The following is a 14,904-nucleotide window of genomic DNA, read 5'->3' as shown; positions in this document are numbered from 1 at the left end:
GGCATGTTTTCAGGAGAATAATATAATGAAAGGAGGTTGTGTAGGTTTTCCAGCCCTGAGTAGTGTCTACAGGTCTTCCTCTGATGCTACGTATGGCCCCAAAAAGGTCAAAAAAAATGAGGGCAGCCTGAATGTAGCCTGACAGGAGCAACCCAGGGCAAAAAAGTTCATCAAAAGAGCACTTGCTGCTGCTTGTAAAGCTTACTTTGTTAGTGAATAGTAACAGATGATGACTGAATAATCATTTTTTAATCAACTTAGCACATCTGTCATCTGGATTATTACAGCTGAGCAGTTAGAGGACAACGAGAGATTTTAGTGAGTAAATCACACTGAAGCTGTATAACATGGAAAAAAAACAGTGTTTTAAAAACTACCAGTGGCAATTAACCTGCGTTTACTACAAGGTGTCATTCAGAGCAACTTTAAGTAGATGCAACAGCAGTTTTCTGATTGCCAACACTACAAACACAAGCGAGTTTTGGTGTTTGCTGGTGCTCTAAAGCTCCAATTTGTTCACAACTCACCATTATAAACGCATCAAGGTTCTGCAGAATGGTGGCGGCTCGCTGCACCTTATTTGTGCAAGATTTATTTTACCCTCGCAAACAGGTTGTTCACACGTCTGAAAAGAGATGTTTGTGCTGTAGCTGGCCTTAAAGCCTGTTTCATGTCTTTGTTTATCTGAGGAAAGAAGAGTTCTCAACTCTCAAGACTTGTTTGTCCTTCATGGGCTCACACAATCTGATCGAGCCAGACTCTTTTCTTTCAGCATTCGCTATGAAGCACTCATTGATGTGATGAAAGAGATGTAGGGCTTTCGAATGCCCGGCATGACGTCTACAATATCCATTTTTCTGTAGATCAAGACTAGATATTCTCCCGATGTGAATTTAAATCCCAGGGAATTGTCTGCGGCCTGCAAGGCACGTAGCACTGTCTCAAACAGACGTCGCTCAATATTATAACACAATTTGTATGTTAAAAAGGTGGCCCCTGTTGTTTGGATGTGTTTCTAAGTGTGTGTGTGTGTGTGTGTGTGTGTGTGTCATATATCGACCAGTGGAGGATGTGTCGCTGACAGGGCAGCCTCTCTGGCCATTGTGTCGGGGAGGGGAGGCTGCTTGCTTTCAATCCATTATTGACTAATCTCATTAGCCGAGGATCCTAACGCTGAATGAGCCGCAGAAACTGACTTCTCTCCCTCCCTCTCATTGAGATACACCAATCACGTGCGAACACACACACAAACACAGTCACATGCAAACTTACTTGCATGCACACATATTGAAGTCCTCTGCCAGAGAGAAGAGGGAGTCACTTGTAATTATAGACAGCAGTTTTGAAAGAAGTTTTTTTTTTTTTTTATTGCCCCTAATTAATCATTTTAATTAAGTGACTGCCTATCTGTGCTTTCTACTGGATTAGCTAATTATATGTTCAGCACTTTCTACTTGTGTCCTGACGTATGTGCATGTGCCCCCTTCGCTTTTGTCACATGGCTGCTTGTACTGTATCACTGTGACAGACTGTTTGGCATGCTCATGGATCACCTGTGCGTTTTGTAAAAACAACCGCTTTGCATATCGGCTCGCTCCTGACAGTGTAAACTTTGCAGTCATGGAAAAGGAGATGCAAAGTGTCAATCTGATTTGCACAGAGACTTAATAATAGTTTGTGATCACGCAGCAGCTCTGCCTTGGCATTTGTTGTTTTTATTTGGTTGGTGTGTTTGTTAGTTGCCGGCCAGGTGACTGGGGGCCGCGCACCTCTGCAGTATCACTGAGCAGAGAGAGAGCAGACCACTGCAGAGAGAGATTCATGACCCAGCCAGCCTGTAATTGCTGATGGTTCAGCAGTTTCGGGGGGCTGAAACAGGAGGATACAGAATTCCTCAGCTTTTTCCGCTTCTTGCAGCATTCATTTCCTCCTCCTTTCTGATCCAGTGCGTCTCCAGTTCTCTCCCTCAGTGTCTTGCTGCCTCTCACACCTTCCCTCTCAGTTTGTCTGTGTGTGTGTATACGCCTCTGTTTGTCTTAAGCTGTGTGTGTGTGTGTGTGTGTGTGTATGTGTGTGTCCTGTATACTTCTAGAAATGCTACTGCAGGCAGCATTGTTTATGTCCTCCTGTCAAGCTACCTCAACTTCCCTGATGGATGATGTGAAGCTCTGTTGTTTGCCAACAACTAGAAAAGTGTTGTAGTTAAATTACACCCATGAAGACACAAGATAGGATTTTACTCACCATGAATCCGTAGATAGAAAAGTTTTCTCTTCAAAAATATTCTGAACTGATGCCGAAATAAGTAGTTGATTAATCGATTAGAACATTTGTAGTCATTACCATTATAAATTTAATATCTTGAAATGTTGGACTTTTGGCCAAAAACATTCAATTTCAAAATAGACTGAATAAACAACCGATGAATGGAAATGACATGGACAAAGAAACCTCTCTAGCTTTATTTATGGAGTGTCAGACTGACATAGTACAGGCACTTTTTGAGGAAAAAAAGGGGTGAACTTCCCACAAATTGCAACAGAAAATCTGACAAATGTTTATAACTCATAAAAGTCTCCTCTATAATATATAAAAGTCCTAAGAGATCCAAGTGGATAAATTATATATATTAGTAAACTTGTATACAAGGCAACATAAATTGGCACTAATCCATATAAATGTTGGCACTGATGACCATAAACTTACACATGTTAACTTTTAAGTAAAAGTTAATCATTGCTGGTTATCATCAGTGTAAATTATCTGGCTCATCTTCAACATTTTCATCATCTTCATTGTCATCACATGCAGCCTGAGGTGAATTTGCACACCCCAATCCTTTGCAGTTGTTGCATGTGACACAACACTCGATGTCATGCTTCTTGCATGTGCACCTGCTGCTGCTAAAATCACAAACAGAAGATGAATATTATTTTTTACAGTACAGTAACTAACAAGTAACCACTAATCAACCTCACTACTGGCAAATATTGTAATTTTCAACTTGATCATTTTTGCAATGAATCCTGTTCACATGAATTTTGCAGATCACTCAGTTCGTTAACCCTTAGATGCATGAGTGATACTACACTCTACCATAAGTGGGTCAAAAATAGCCCATATTAGTGTCAATGTGTTTTATAGAATAAAAACATGCCATTTCATAATTTTGGTTAAGAATAATGATTTGTATTATATTTTGGTCCACACAAGAATGATTTCATGTTTGACATAAGTTAATTTTTCACAGATATTGAACATTACTAGGATACTAGGCTATCTAACAGGTTTGATGCCATTACAAGCAAGCTAGAAAAATCATAATAAGAGCCTGTCTGTCCATTTTACACACATCAAACTACTCAATTATGTCAACAACACAATCACAACATATGGAGTAATGTTAGCCAGCTTATTTAGCTAACTAGCGTTAACTATGAAGCAGGCTAATTTGATGGTACATGATAATAACATATACTCTTTCACACAATAGTCATGAATGTGCAAATATGTTGTTGAAATATATAAGCATAAAATGTAAATTAAAAATGTAAATGGTCTGATATCAAAAACACGTTTTTGAAGAATAGCCTACCGGGAATATGAAATGATAAAAACTTTTCATTACAAAGATATTGCAAGAAAACAAACCTACCGCATCATTTTGACCCACTTATGCATCTAAGGGTTAAGAATTTTCCTTTTGCACATGCACTGTACATCCAACTCCATGTCTTATGTAAAACACAGTTTCTGGTTGATTGTGGACACTACTGAACCCTGTGTGTGGACATCAGACAAGAAGACATGCATTTAAATCAGTTTTTAAACATGGGCAGCAATGGGAAATTGTGTAATCACTGATTTCACTATTTTTAAATACTTCCCACCACTTTTGACATGTTATAAATGACATATTTATGAGCCGAGAACAGTTGAAAGAGTTTCTGTTGCAATTTGTGCGGGGTCATGTCGTATAATGCCTGTACTAACAGTGCAGGGATAAGCTTAAAGCACCCTTTGATGACAGACAAACAACCCCTCACATTATTGAGTTAGCTGAAAAGAAGTAGTTTTTTTAGCATTAATGAAAGAGATTATGTGTGTATGTGATGTTACTGTGTGTAGGTGTGAAAGGATGTGGCTGTTATCGCTTCATTTGACAGCATAAGTCTTGAATTGCGTAACGCATGCAAAAAGCCTCCTCTGTCCTAGCATACAATATTCATTTGATGCTATTTTTAGCTCACTGTAAGATTATGTAAAATGAGACATACTGTTCTACAAACATGTGATATGCATTTCTGGGACTGCTTATATACTCTTTGGCTCACTTTTATTTAATTCTATCATGCTGTAGTGAGTTCACAAAGAGCACCATACAGTAAGGTGGATGAAATGATATACATTAAACAAAATAATCCTGGATTCCTTCAGTAAGACGTAAGAAAGACGTCCACTATTAAATAAATGTCTTCAGTGTTTGATTGAGGACTCTGCTAAATCTACTCCCTTGGAGAATCTCCTTCTTCTCCCCAGACACATTGGCATTCTTCACAGCCACATGTGAGATGAGAGGCTTCCCGATTCATTTACACAAAGGCAATCAAAACATGGCAGCCCACAATCTCTGGCAAATTAGAGCAGTGCAAGCGGCGTGATGTGGACCCGAGCAGAGGTCGAGGAGGGTGGAGGGTGGAGGTCTGTCTGTTGCATGGGATTCATCACATGCCTGAGCGTGTGTGCGTGTGTGTGTGTGTGTGTGTGTCTCTGCGTGTGTGTGTCCCACAGCTCCATAAGGAAGATTTGTGACACAGATTTACGGCAGCCTCTACATCAGCCCCCCTCCCGCATGGCAGACCCCCACTCCGTTTACAGACACACTCGGACACAGACACACTCTGCTTGGTCACGGGGGGTGGGGGGGTTGGGGGTGTAGGAGGGTGATGGGGGAGGGGTGGGGGGGAAAGGCTGGACCGCCGCAGTCAAAAGCCTCCTCTCTGCGGATCAAGCGTCCGCCTGTCTGGTAATGTGTTGTCATTGACCAATTAGGAAATCCAGATCAAACAGGCGCAGGGAATGGCCCCTCGCTGCCCCTCTCTAAGCACTCTGCTCTTTTTAATTGAGCACATTTGTGGAATGAGAGGCTTCTCCCTGGAGGGACTGATGGCTGCAGATACTAGCAAGCTGTTAACACAGGATCAGTCCGCTCAGTAAGGTTATCAAACAATCTGCTGATATAAAAAAATATATCTTCATGAGCGATGCCAGGTAGATGATCCTAATGCAGGTCTGTGGAGTGTAGGAGAGGATGATTTTCAGAGGGGGCAGGTCTTTGAATGTTTAGACACAAAAACACAATAAAGTTTTGGAAAAGAGCAGAAATACTTGTTCTGATGGAATTAAGGGAATATAAATATCCATTAACAACAGAGCTGAAGCAAAATGTCCAAAAAATCTGAAAAATATTTTGTGTATCGATTTAACTTCAATTGTGACTATGTAACTTTTGCTGAACATTGGCCACTGTGGCCACAATTAATGTGATAATGCTAACACATAGTCTAGCAGAAGTAGTTAGAGTGATGTCATCAAGACAGCTAACTGACTCCGTAATGTTCATCATACAGCTGAATGGAGCTAAAGTTCACTAACATGAGCATAAACAAGGCTAACAAAAACATTAGCCGCCGTTACATACCAGACCAAATAAGGTTGTAACAACAAACTCCTGAGTTTGCTGAGTTTAGCAATTATGTGCTTTATTGTTTTAGCTGTGCTTCAATACATTTAATGAAACCAGGAAAGTGCTTAGATTAAAAATTTAAAGTTGTATCCTGACTATATGATATTTTTTGTCATATTATATACAATTATAAAATATGAAATCTATCTATCAACAATATAAATCAGGAAGATAATGTAAAATCTATTAAACAGCAGTCAATATGCCATTATGAAAATAAATAAGCAGTAAATATATTTATTTTTTATTCCTTAAAAATAGATAAATAAAATTAATAAATAACATTGCACTGTGGTTAGGAGTCAAACAAATAATGGCTTTAAAAGTCATTTATCAGGCAAAAATGCCAAACATTCACTGGTTTCTTATTTTATATCATTGTAAACTGAATATCTGTTGGTTTTGGACTGTTAGTTGGACAAAAACACTATGTTAGGACTTCATCTTTTAGTTGTGGGAACTTGACATTTTATAGATCAATCAAATAATCATAATCAGAAGATTAATGATGGAAAAAACAGAAACTGATATTTTAAAATGGAGAGGTTTGTGAGGTTGTTATGAGTGCTGGTAGTTCGTCGGTATGTCTTCACAGGCTTCTTCGGTGAAACAGAGAAAGCTCATGTTGCTGCTGTCCATCAGTGTGTCTGCAGGTTGAGCTCATGCACTATTTAAAATCTCTCCCTCTCACTCTCTGCCGCTCTCTCCTCCCATTCACTCAAAGTCACAAAAGGCCAAAGGTCACTCTCACAATGGAGACAAGGAGGTCGTCCATCCCCCCTTCCCACACCAATATCCCCATCAAACACACACACACACACAAGACAGCAAACACACACAACTGCCCCTAACTTATCACCACAGCCTGCTCACCGTACACACTCGCAAGGCAGCAAACACACAAACATGCGCGCCCTCGTGTTCTGCTCTCAGCCTTCTTTGAATTCCTTCCCATGTATCTTGCAGCTCGCCTGTCACTCCTCCCCCCAGCGCTATCAGTCTCTCTCTCCCAGACCTCATAATGGCTCCTCCTGGGTAGCGGCTGCGTCTGCGGCTCCCGCTATTTCAAAGTTTTAGCTGGCTGGATTAAGCGTGGTATGTGGAAAATGAACAGCCACTCACAGGAGGGACACATGAGCTGAATGCATAATAAACCAGGAGACTGGCAGGAAAGAAAGAAAAAAAAGAAAATGGGAGGGAGAAAAAAAAAAAAGAAAAACACTCACAAGTTGTCTGGAGCAGTGTTGGCACCTACACAGCAACAATATCACTCACCGAAATGGAAATAAAATGCCTCTTTGACTTTTCCTCTGTGCTCACAATCAAAGGCAATTTTTAAGACAAAGTGTTTCAAGGGGCTGAGGGTAGTAGTGACGGCTTTCTTTGTGAGATATTGAGTGCGAATTCTCCTCATATCGCAACAATAGCTGCAGGTTTACACTCCGGCTCGCTGGTTTCATCATCATCACATGCCTCTGAAATTCTTCGAGAATTGCAGAGGAGAGGGGAGCTTGGCAGCGAGCGGTGGAGCCGATAGAGCATCACTGGCAGACACAGCGAGTGTAAGGCTAGCTGGCTAGCTGTTAGCTCCATGCTTCTCAGCATTTGATGGGGCTCTTAAGAGGTGACGTGCAGTCATGTGGCTCATCTGTGCTGCCTCTACCGCCCCGGGGGATTTGACCCCCCCCGCCCCCCCCCCCTACTATTAGTGCAAGGGTGGAAGGAAATTAAAAGAGTAGCTGTTTGCAGGAGGCGGTAGTAGAGGGCAAAAAGGAGAGGAGAGATGGAGGGAGAAACCGCTACGATGCTCCTCATGTTGGCATGTGACTAGGACCATCTCCTCTCCCATACTCCTTTGCTTGCTCTTAGTCAGGCGAGGTGGAGGGTGTGTGAAACTGGCCCCCATCTGCCTTTGTCCTTTTTCTTTTCTTTTTTTTTTTTTTTTGTATCGCAGCCGGCAATCGGCCTCTGAGACTCTGTGAAACGTTACACTTGGTTAGAGAGGAGATATTGCTTAGGCCCCTCTCTGATCCCCGACCCACTGTTTTCTTCTTCTTCATCATCTTCTTCTTCTTCTTCTTCTTCTGCTTCTTCTACTGGGGGCCGTGGCAATCGTGGGGGCTACCAGTGACCACCTCTGCCCTCCCTCCCTCCCGCTCACACCAACATGCTCCCTTTGCTTTTCTAATCACGCTGCAGATGTGCCTGATGGCTGAACAATCTCTGTGTACTGAACATTGGGCTCCCGCTGGAATCCAGGAGGCTTGTTTATGTGAGCTGTCATGAAAAAAAAAAGGAAAAAAAATGTGAGAGGGCAAGGAGGGAGGGAGCGAATGTGGGTCTGCGTGAGACAGAGAGGGAGTGGAGGGAGAATGGGAGATGGAGAAAGACAGAGGGGAAGAGGGAAAGATCAGTGAACAGCGACCAACACAGCAGGGCTCCTTGGATTGAGTGTGTGTGTGCGTGTGTGTGTGTATATATGTGTGTGTGAGTGAGTGAGTGGCACAACTGCGAGCCCGCCCTCGCTCACGGTTGCCGCTGGAGCTGCAGACCAAACCACATTAAATAAAAGAAATCCATTCCCAAGCCTGTTAAGGAGACATGTGGGGAGGTGCGAGTGTGTGTGTGTGTGTGTGTGTGTGTGTGTGTGTGTGTCTGCACTCGAGTGGCTGTGTGTCCATATGTGTGTGCAGCAGAGAAATGGGGGAAGGGAGGAGGAGGAGGTGATGGAGCAGGGCTGAGGGGAGGGGAGGTAGAGCAGGGAGGTGGGACAGGCAGGAGGCAGCGCATATTATTCTCCGTGCCAGCTCTGGATGGAGCCTGCCGGGGATTATGGCACATTCTGTAAAGCAACAATGGAAGCGGCGCCGAGTCGTACACATTTCCATCCTCTCTGCTTTTTCCTCCGTCGAACAAACACAGCTTTGTCCTCGCTGCCTGCCTGGCCACTTACCAGGCAGAGAACCAGGCGGACACCTGGAGTCCTAGAACTGCCCTCTCCAAACTAAACACCCCTCCCTCAGTGCAAGAAAACGGTGCCTCTACAATGTTGAGATAATTAAAGGGGAGCTTTCACGCCGGCCTCGGCCGACAGTCGGAAGAAAACAAGACATATCTCGGAATCAAAGCTCATTAAAATCATGAGGGTGAGGAGATGCTTCCTCCCCTCCTCCTCCTCCTCCCCTCCTCCTCCTCCCTCATCTTTATCGCCCTTAAGCAAGTGCTGCAAACAGCCGAGCCCTAGTCAATGATGGCGCAGATTAGTCCTTTATTGCCTAATTCACCTACAATAGACGACACGAGGGGACTCGATCACCTTGAGCTGAGCATCTCGACGTGTCCCCACGAGGTGCGAGAGTGATGCTGATTTCTCTGCTCAGGCCACCTTGTTCCGTTTTAATAGTGTCAGCAGTACTTTGAGCTTTCGATTAGTGAGGTGTGTGTGTGTGTTTCTGTGTGTGTGTGTGCGTGTGTGTTGAGGGGGGTGTTTCACACAGCTCTGCGGAGGTGTAACACCCTGCCTGTAATGTTGTTGTAAAGCACATTAGGAGTGACTGAGGGTGTTGTTATGGTATCATGATGCTGGTCCAGCACTCAAGGGAAGGTGAGAAGGTGTGTGTGCGTGCGTGTGTGTGTGTGTATGTGTGTGTGTGTGTGTGGGGTCGGGATGGTGGCCAGCACAGCCTTTCTGTGTCTTCTGCAGCCAACCGCAAACTCCCTGCCTGCCTACATCAATGAATACTCCGGCCCTCTTGAGGCAGCAAATTCGTCTTTATTCCTTTAAAGGATAATTCCAATTTATTTCAACTTGGGATTTATTTTTGTAATTTTGGTCATTATTTCTATCAGCTACGATAACATTGTACTCACCACAGTAAAATGCTGAGATGTGGGAACACAGCGACATCACTAAAAAGAAGAACACAAGCAGTCACGTGAACAGACAAGAAACCCCCAAGTTTAGTTTACTTCCCAAAACCTCCATCACAGCTGACAGACTGACTTCCTGGTTCAGCTTTGACCTACTGTACTTAGCCATAGTTTTTCCTGTGAAATGAGGGATTATTACCCACTTTTTGCGTGCATTCACTCCAAATAAAAGTCATTTTTACTGCAGCAATGTCACCCTGTTCCCAGATCTCAGCAGGTACATGATGAGTTCAGCGTTATCATAACAGATAAAAATGACTGCCAAAACTTCTAACCCAAAAATAATACCCAAGTTGTATTAAACTGGAAATATCCTGTAAAGACACAGTGCCCGACCTCAAAGTAGCCTGATTGTTTTGGTTCACAAGCCATTTATATGAATAAATTAAATCTGTTTACCACTTCCCTGCGCCTTGACAGCTCAGCTGAGAGACCGTGTAAAGCGGCGAGGGTTCGTGATCCATTTGTTCTGCTGTGATGGTGGGATAAAGCTAATCATTGTCTACTCTTCTCCCCCTCTGACTGTTTTTATCCTGCAGAGCAGAGGCGCACAAACCTGTCTATGTTACATTAACAGGCTAGAAGCTCTCTTTGAAGGTGCAGGGTTGGGTTATGGGTGTCTGGAATAATGTTTAGATTCCAGACTGTGCAGTTGTGACAGTTTGAAAAGAAATCCTTCTTACTTACCAGAGATAATGTTCTGCTTTACCGTCTTCATTTAACATTGTTTAGCATCACCATCTTGTAGTCCCCGCCGTGGCACAGTTTTGTCATCAAATTAAATCTGCAGCCCTTTTCAAGGTACACTTATGTAACATGATCACGTAATGAGACATACATGGACTCTGCCTGACGGGAGACAATCCTGTCCTCTGCGGGGTGCTGTGTGGAAACAAAGCCTTTAAAGTGGTGGCACAGGGGGGAAGAAAAACATTGTTTTACCCTAGAGGTGGGCTGATAGCACTGTGAAAAGCCCATTTGAAGAGGTAGGCCTCATCTGTCACTGGGCAATGGAGGAGGCAGCCATGCAGAAGCCCCCTGATTATAAAGAGATAATTTCATCCAATCCTCCGGTGGTGCTCCATCGCCTTGCCGCCATACTCCACTGCCTTTCATATTTGTTCCCAGCCTGCATCTCCTCACCCGTTTCATTTTATTACAGCTCCCACTCAATACATATATTTTAGCTCCCCCTTGAATAGGGACAGAAAGCGGGTCTCCCTCATCCCCTCCCACTCCCCATCCCGTCTCCACCTCCCCCCCACCCCCCACCCTTCCATGTGTCTTTTGTTGTGCAGGAATCCACAGCTCTCAACTTGTTGTGTAACGCCTGCCGTGCAATTTGCACTAATTTCCCCTCAAACACTCAAAGACGTGTAGCAGGATTTCTGGGGTAACTAGCTGAATCAAGGCAAATAAGTTCACATAAGGTGATGGCGCAGAGAAATTAATAAATGATAACATATAGGGGAAGGGCTCATAATTGCATCTGTTGTTATATCTCTGCACCATCCCGGATTTAATCTCTAATTTGGCTCTTGTTAGTCATTAAAGATATAACAAAGGACTAGTGTTTAATTAAAACAAGCACACACACAATATCTGAAAATTAATTTACTCCCCAATACTGTCAACTCAAAATTTTTTAAATTTATCTTGGGAAGAAAATCAGTGTAAATATGTGGGCACAGGCTTTACAGTGTGAGGAGGTCAGAAGTACTGTTATGATGTGTGTTTAAGAGGGGGGGAAAGCAGGCATGGTGAGTAGCACCCGAGCCTCCGTCTTTCCAATCATTTTAACTCACCGTTGGAGGTAGGAGAGATGACACAGAGAGAGAAAGAGGTAGAGAGTGAAGGAAAGGGCAGGAGAGAAGAGAGACTGAGGGAGCAGGTCGACTCGCTCATCAATAACCACAAGGTCAGACAGGCAGTGCCGGGCTGAGTGGGCCCTGTTAGGAAGCAGCAGCTGAGGATTTGTTGAGCTTGTAAAGGCTTAAAGCAACACCGCTCCGCCTTCTTTGTGCCGATAGCCAGGCCTTTGAAGGGCCAGGGAGACACCTGCTGGTGGCTGAGGGGCACAATGGTCCATGGTGGCCCTCGCCAAGAATCAGCTCAGCTCAGCTGACACAGGCTGGGTACTGAGGGGACTGTTATAGCAGTAAACATGAGAGGGATGTATATAAAGCCGACGCATGAACATATATCATCGCTCACGGTGATGCTTTTTCTCTTGTGTGACATTTATGATGTCTTGATTGGAAATGTTGAAAAACAGAACAGTGTTTGATTCAATTGCTGGATGCGAGGGTTGGTGATGATACATATTTAAATTGTTTATTTAATGCATTGTTTTTTATTATTTTTCTTTTTTTTTTATTTACCTTTATACCCAGATAGTCTCTTCAGATCAGAGTATCTCAAATTCAAGAGAGGTACAAAGTATATAGTGGACCAGATTTCTAAATAACACACTTTCACATCACTTTATAAAAACAAATACTTAAAAAACTTTATAATTGCAGCTGCCCCTAAAACCTGCCAAGTCTCAAAGGTGTTCGACTCGTGAGTCTAGACCTTCCTTAAGTCTCAAAAGTCTGTCTACAAAAATGTCAACAAACAAATACTTTCCATCTGCAAAGAGAAGCAGAATGGAAAAAAAAACTCTTCCAATGTCTCTTTTTTTTTATGAGCTTTCTAATTTATGGAGAGGAATGCTCTTGTGTGCCCTTCTCTCCTCTCAAGTACAGGCATGAGCAGCTCCAATAGGTAGCATAAAAGCTCTTTAGCTGTCTAGTGGAGTAGATTACTGGCCCTGCCGTTAAATCCAGCTAGAGACCCCTAAGTGAGCATTATCAGTATGGTGCAGCATGCTGCCTCCTCTCTCTCTCTCTCTCTCTCTCTTTCTCTCTCTCTTTCTTTCTCTCCCTCATCTCACCGGTACTTTGTGCAGTGAAATTTCTCACTGTGTGATGGTAATGGAGAAAAATGACGTGAGGGGGGGTGGGGGGTGGGGGTGGTCTGACTGATGGGGGCGAGTGTTTGAGTGAGAGATGACACGCTGCAGGAAGAGATGCCCCTGCAGTAGCAAGAAGGAAAGATTGAGACGGGATGAGATAAAGGGGGAGTTAGGGGGAGAAGAAGATGGGTGCAGATGGAGGGGTACCCCCTTTTCTGCACCCACCATCACCACCCACTTATTAATTCACTTACCCCTCCACTTGAAGCTGCCGGTCACTGAGTTATAGCCAGCACCCACAGCATGATATTTATATGACATTGAATGCAGCATTAAATCAGACACCCACAGGCAGAATTGATAACCTTTAATGTAGCTTGTAATACTTTTTAACTTGTGATAATGTTATGTAGCATGTCAGATCTCAGTCCTATTGTTTGCCTTCCATGAAAAATTATTCCCTCGGAACAAAAAAAAAAAGAAAAAGAAAAAAAAGGTTTTCCATAAGCTGCTGCTCCAAAATCAATAGTGCGCTGTAAGGGGTTTTGTTAGAGGAACTCTTATGTAGCCGGAGAGTGGAGGGGGGAGGAGGGGGAGAAAATGAAATGTAGAGCATGTCTGGGCCCAGGGTACAGATAATTGTTAACCAAAGATTACATAATGGCTAAGTAATGTAAACAGAGAACCACATGCCAAGTTAATGTTCTCACAGGCCAGGATGGAACGATTTCTTGCAGTTTTCTGAGGTAATGCTGACAGACTGGTGGGCTCTACATAATGTGTGTGTGTGTGTGTGTGTCCCTCCACCTCTGTTCGTTTTCACCCCGAGGTGCTTTAAACATGGTCAGACATCCTCTCTAAGTCGTCCAGTGTGTCCTCTGCGAAGGTGTATGGCAGCGTTTGGGGCAACCGCCAGGGCTTGTTAAGGGTGTCACAGAGAGGAATGTCATTCTTTGGGCTCTCTGAGGTGCTTGTCACCTGCCAAATCAATATCTCCCCTGCTCGGCTCACAGCACTGCGCGCACATATACACACACATACACACACTAAACTACAATATCCTGGTGGTGATGGGATTGGCAGCTTCCCTGGGAAGAGGCGAGCTTTTACACTTGTCTTTGTTTCTGTTGCAGAACGCTCCAGTTTAATGGCTGGCAGGTAGAGAGACGCCAAAGAGGGACAATCAACATGAACTCGATTCCGTCGATGGACAGACACATACAGCAGACCAATGACCGTCTGCAGTGTATCAAACAGGTGAGATGCAGTGCTTTGGTTACACCAGCTGTCAATCAGTTGTCTCATTTACCATGTCACTTTTTATTATGTTAGATTAGGTGAAAGAGGTTGACACACACAGTACATCACATGCTGCGTGTGTTCATAAATGTCAGTGTAGGCAAATATATGCTACATACTGCATGTGATATGGTACATGCAGAGGTGGAAAGTTAATTTACACAAGTGACAAGTATTAGAGTTAAGTAAAATCTTGAGCTATTGGTACTTAAGAGTTGGGAATCTTTCTTACATTTAAACCTTTAAATGGAAAAATAATGTTTTACTTTATTATATGAATCTCATGGTTGTAGTTATTTTTGTACAATCAGATTTAAACATGAGATAATTTGCTATTTTCACATAAAATGTCGAAACACTGCTGTTTTACCTTGATGGTGGTTCATTTTTACATAATTAATTATGTAAATTAATAATTATTATCACAAAGCAGAAGAGCAGGAAAAGCAGCACAAAACTGGACATACAAGGTTTTCCGGGACAGTTACGATGTGACACAGACTCCAGTAAACTTTGTAATAATTCAGTGTAGGATTGCGACTTTTACTTCAGTTCAGTCGGTTGTTGGATGGATCATTATGTAAATGTACAATATGCACAGTGTTGGGCTCTGACCTTGTCACTCCCCACAAGAAAGCATCAAGCTCAGGACAGCAGGGAGTGGGGAGTGACGATAGGGGAACATAGACACAGAGCTTACAGGTGGATGCTGGGGTGGAGGTGGGCTCATGAAGTTCTAACAGTAGTGGCAAGTGATCACATAGCTTTCCGGTGAGCGGTGTGCCAATGGCTGAAGGACATCGTAGTGATCATAAGGGTGCGGTGTATATAGTATATGTTGCAGGGAGAATTTGATGGGCAAATGTTTAAAGACCCCCTTCAGACATTTTTTTAAATATATAATATAATATATTCATCTTTTCCTTTTCCCTCATTAAAAAATCCAGAATCTATGAATATGCAAATATTTGTC

At 43.1% G+C, this 14,904-nt stretch overlaps 1 protein-coding gene across 3 annotated transcripts in view; it reads left to right on the top strand.

The window, feature by feature from the left end:
* Positions 1–14,904, top strand: part of LOC122970984 (zinc finger MIZ domain-containing protein 1-like) — a 117,652-nt gene that overhangs the window by 61,713 nt on the left and 41,035 nt on the right. For all 3 annotated transcript variants that reach the window (XM_044337402.1, XM_044337403.1, XM_044337404.1), the window contains one exon: positions 13,766–13,889. In XM_044337402.1, coding sequence (XP_044193337.1) covers positions 13,821–13,889 — 69 coding nt within the window. In that variant the 5' untranslated portion in view covers positions 13,766–13,820. The remainder of the gene's footprint in view (positions 1–13,765; positions 13,890–14,904) is intronic.

Source organism: Thunnus albacares, chromosome 20 (assembly GCF_914725855.1).
Source record: "Thunnus albacares chromosome 20, fThuAlb1.1, whole genome shotgun sequence".
In the NCBI taxonomy this organism is placed as follows: domain Eukaryota; kingdom Metazoa; phylum Chordata; class Actinopteri; order Scombriformes; family Scombridae; genus Thunnus; species Thunnus albacares.
Note: the sequence above shows the minus strand (reverse complement) of the source record. Positions and strands in the feature narration are given on the sequence as shown.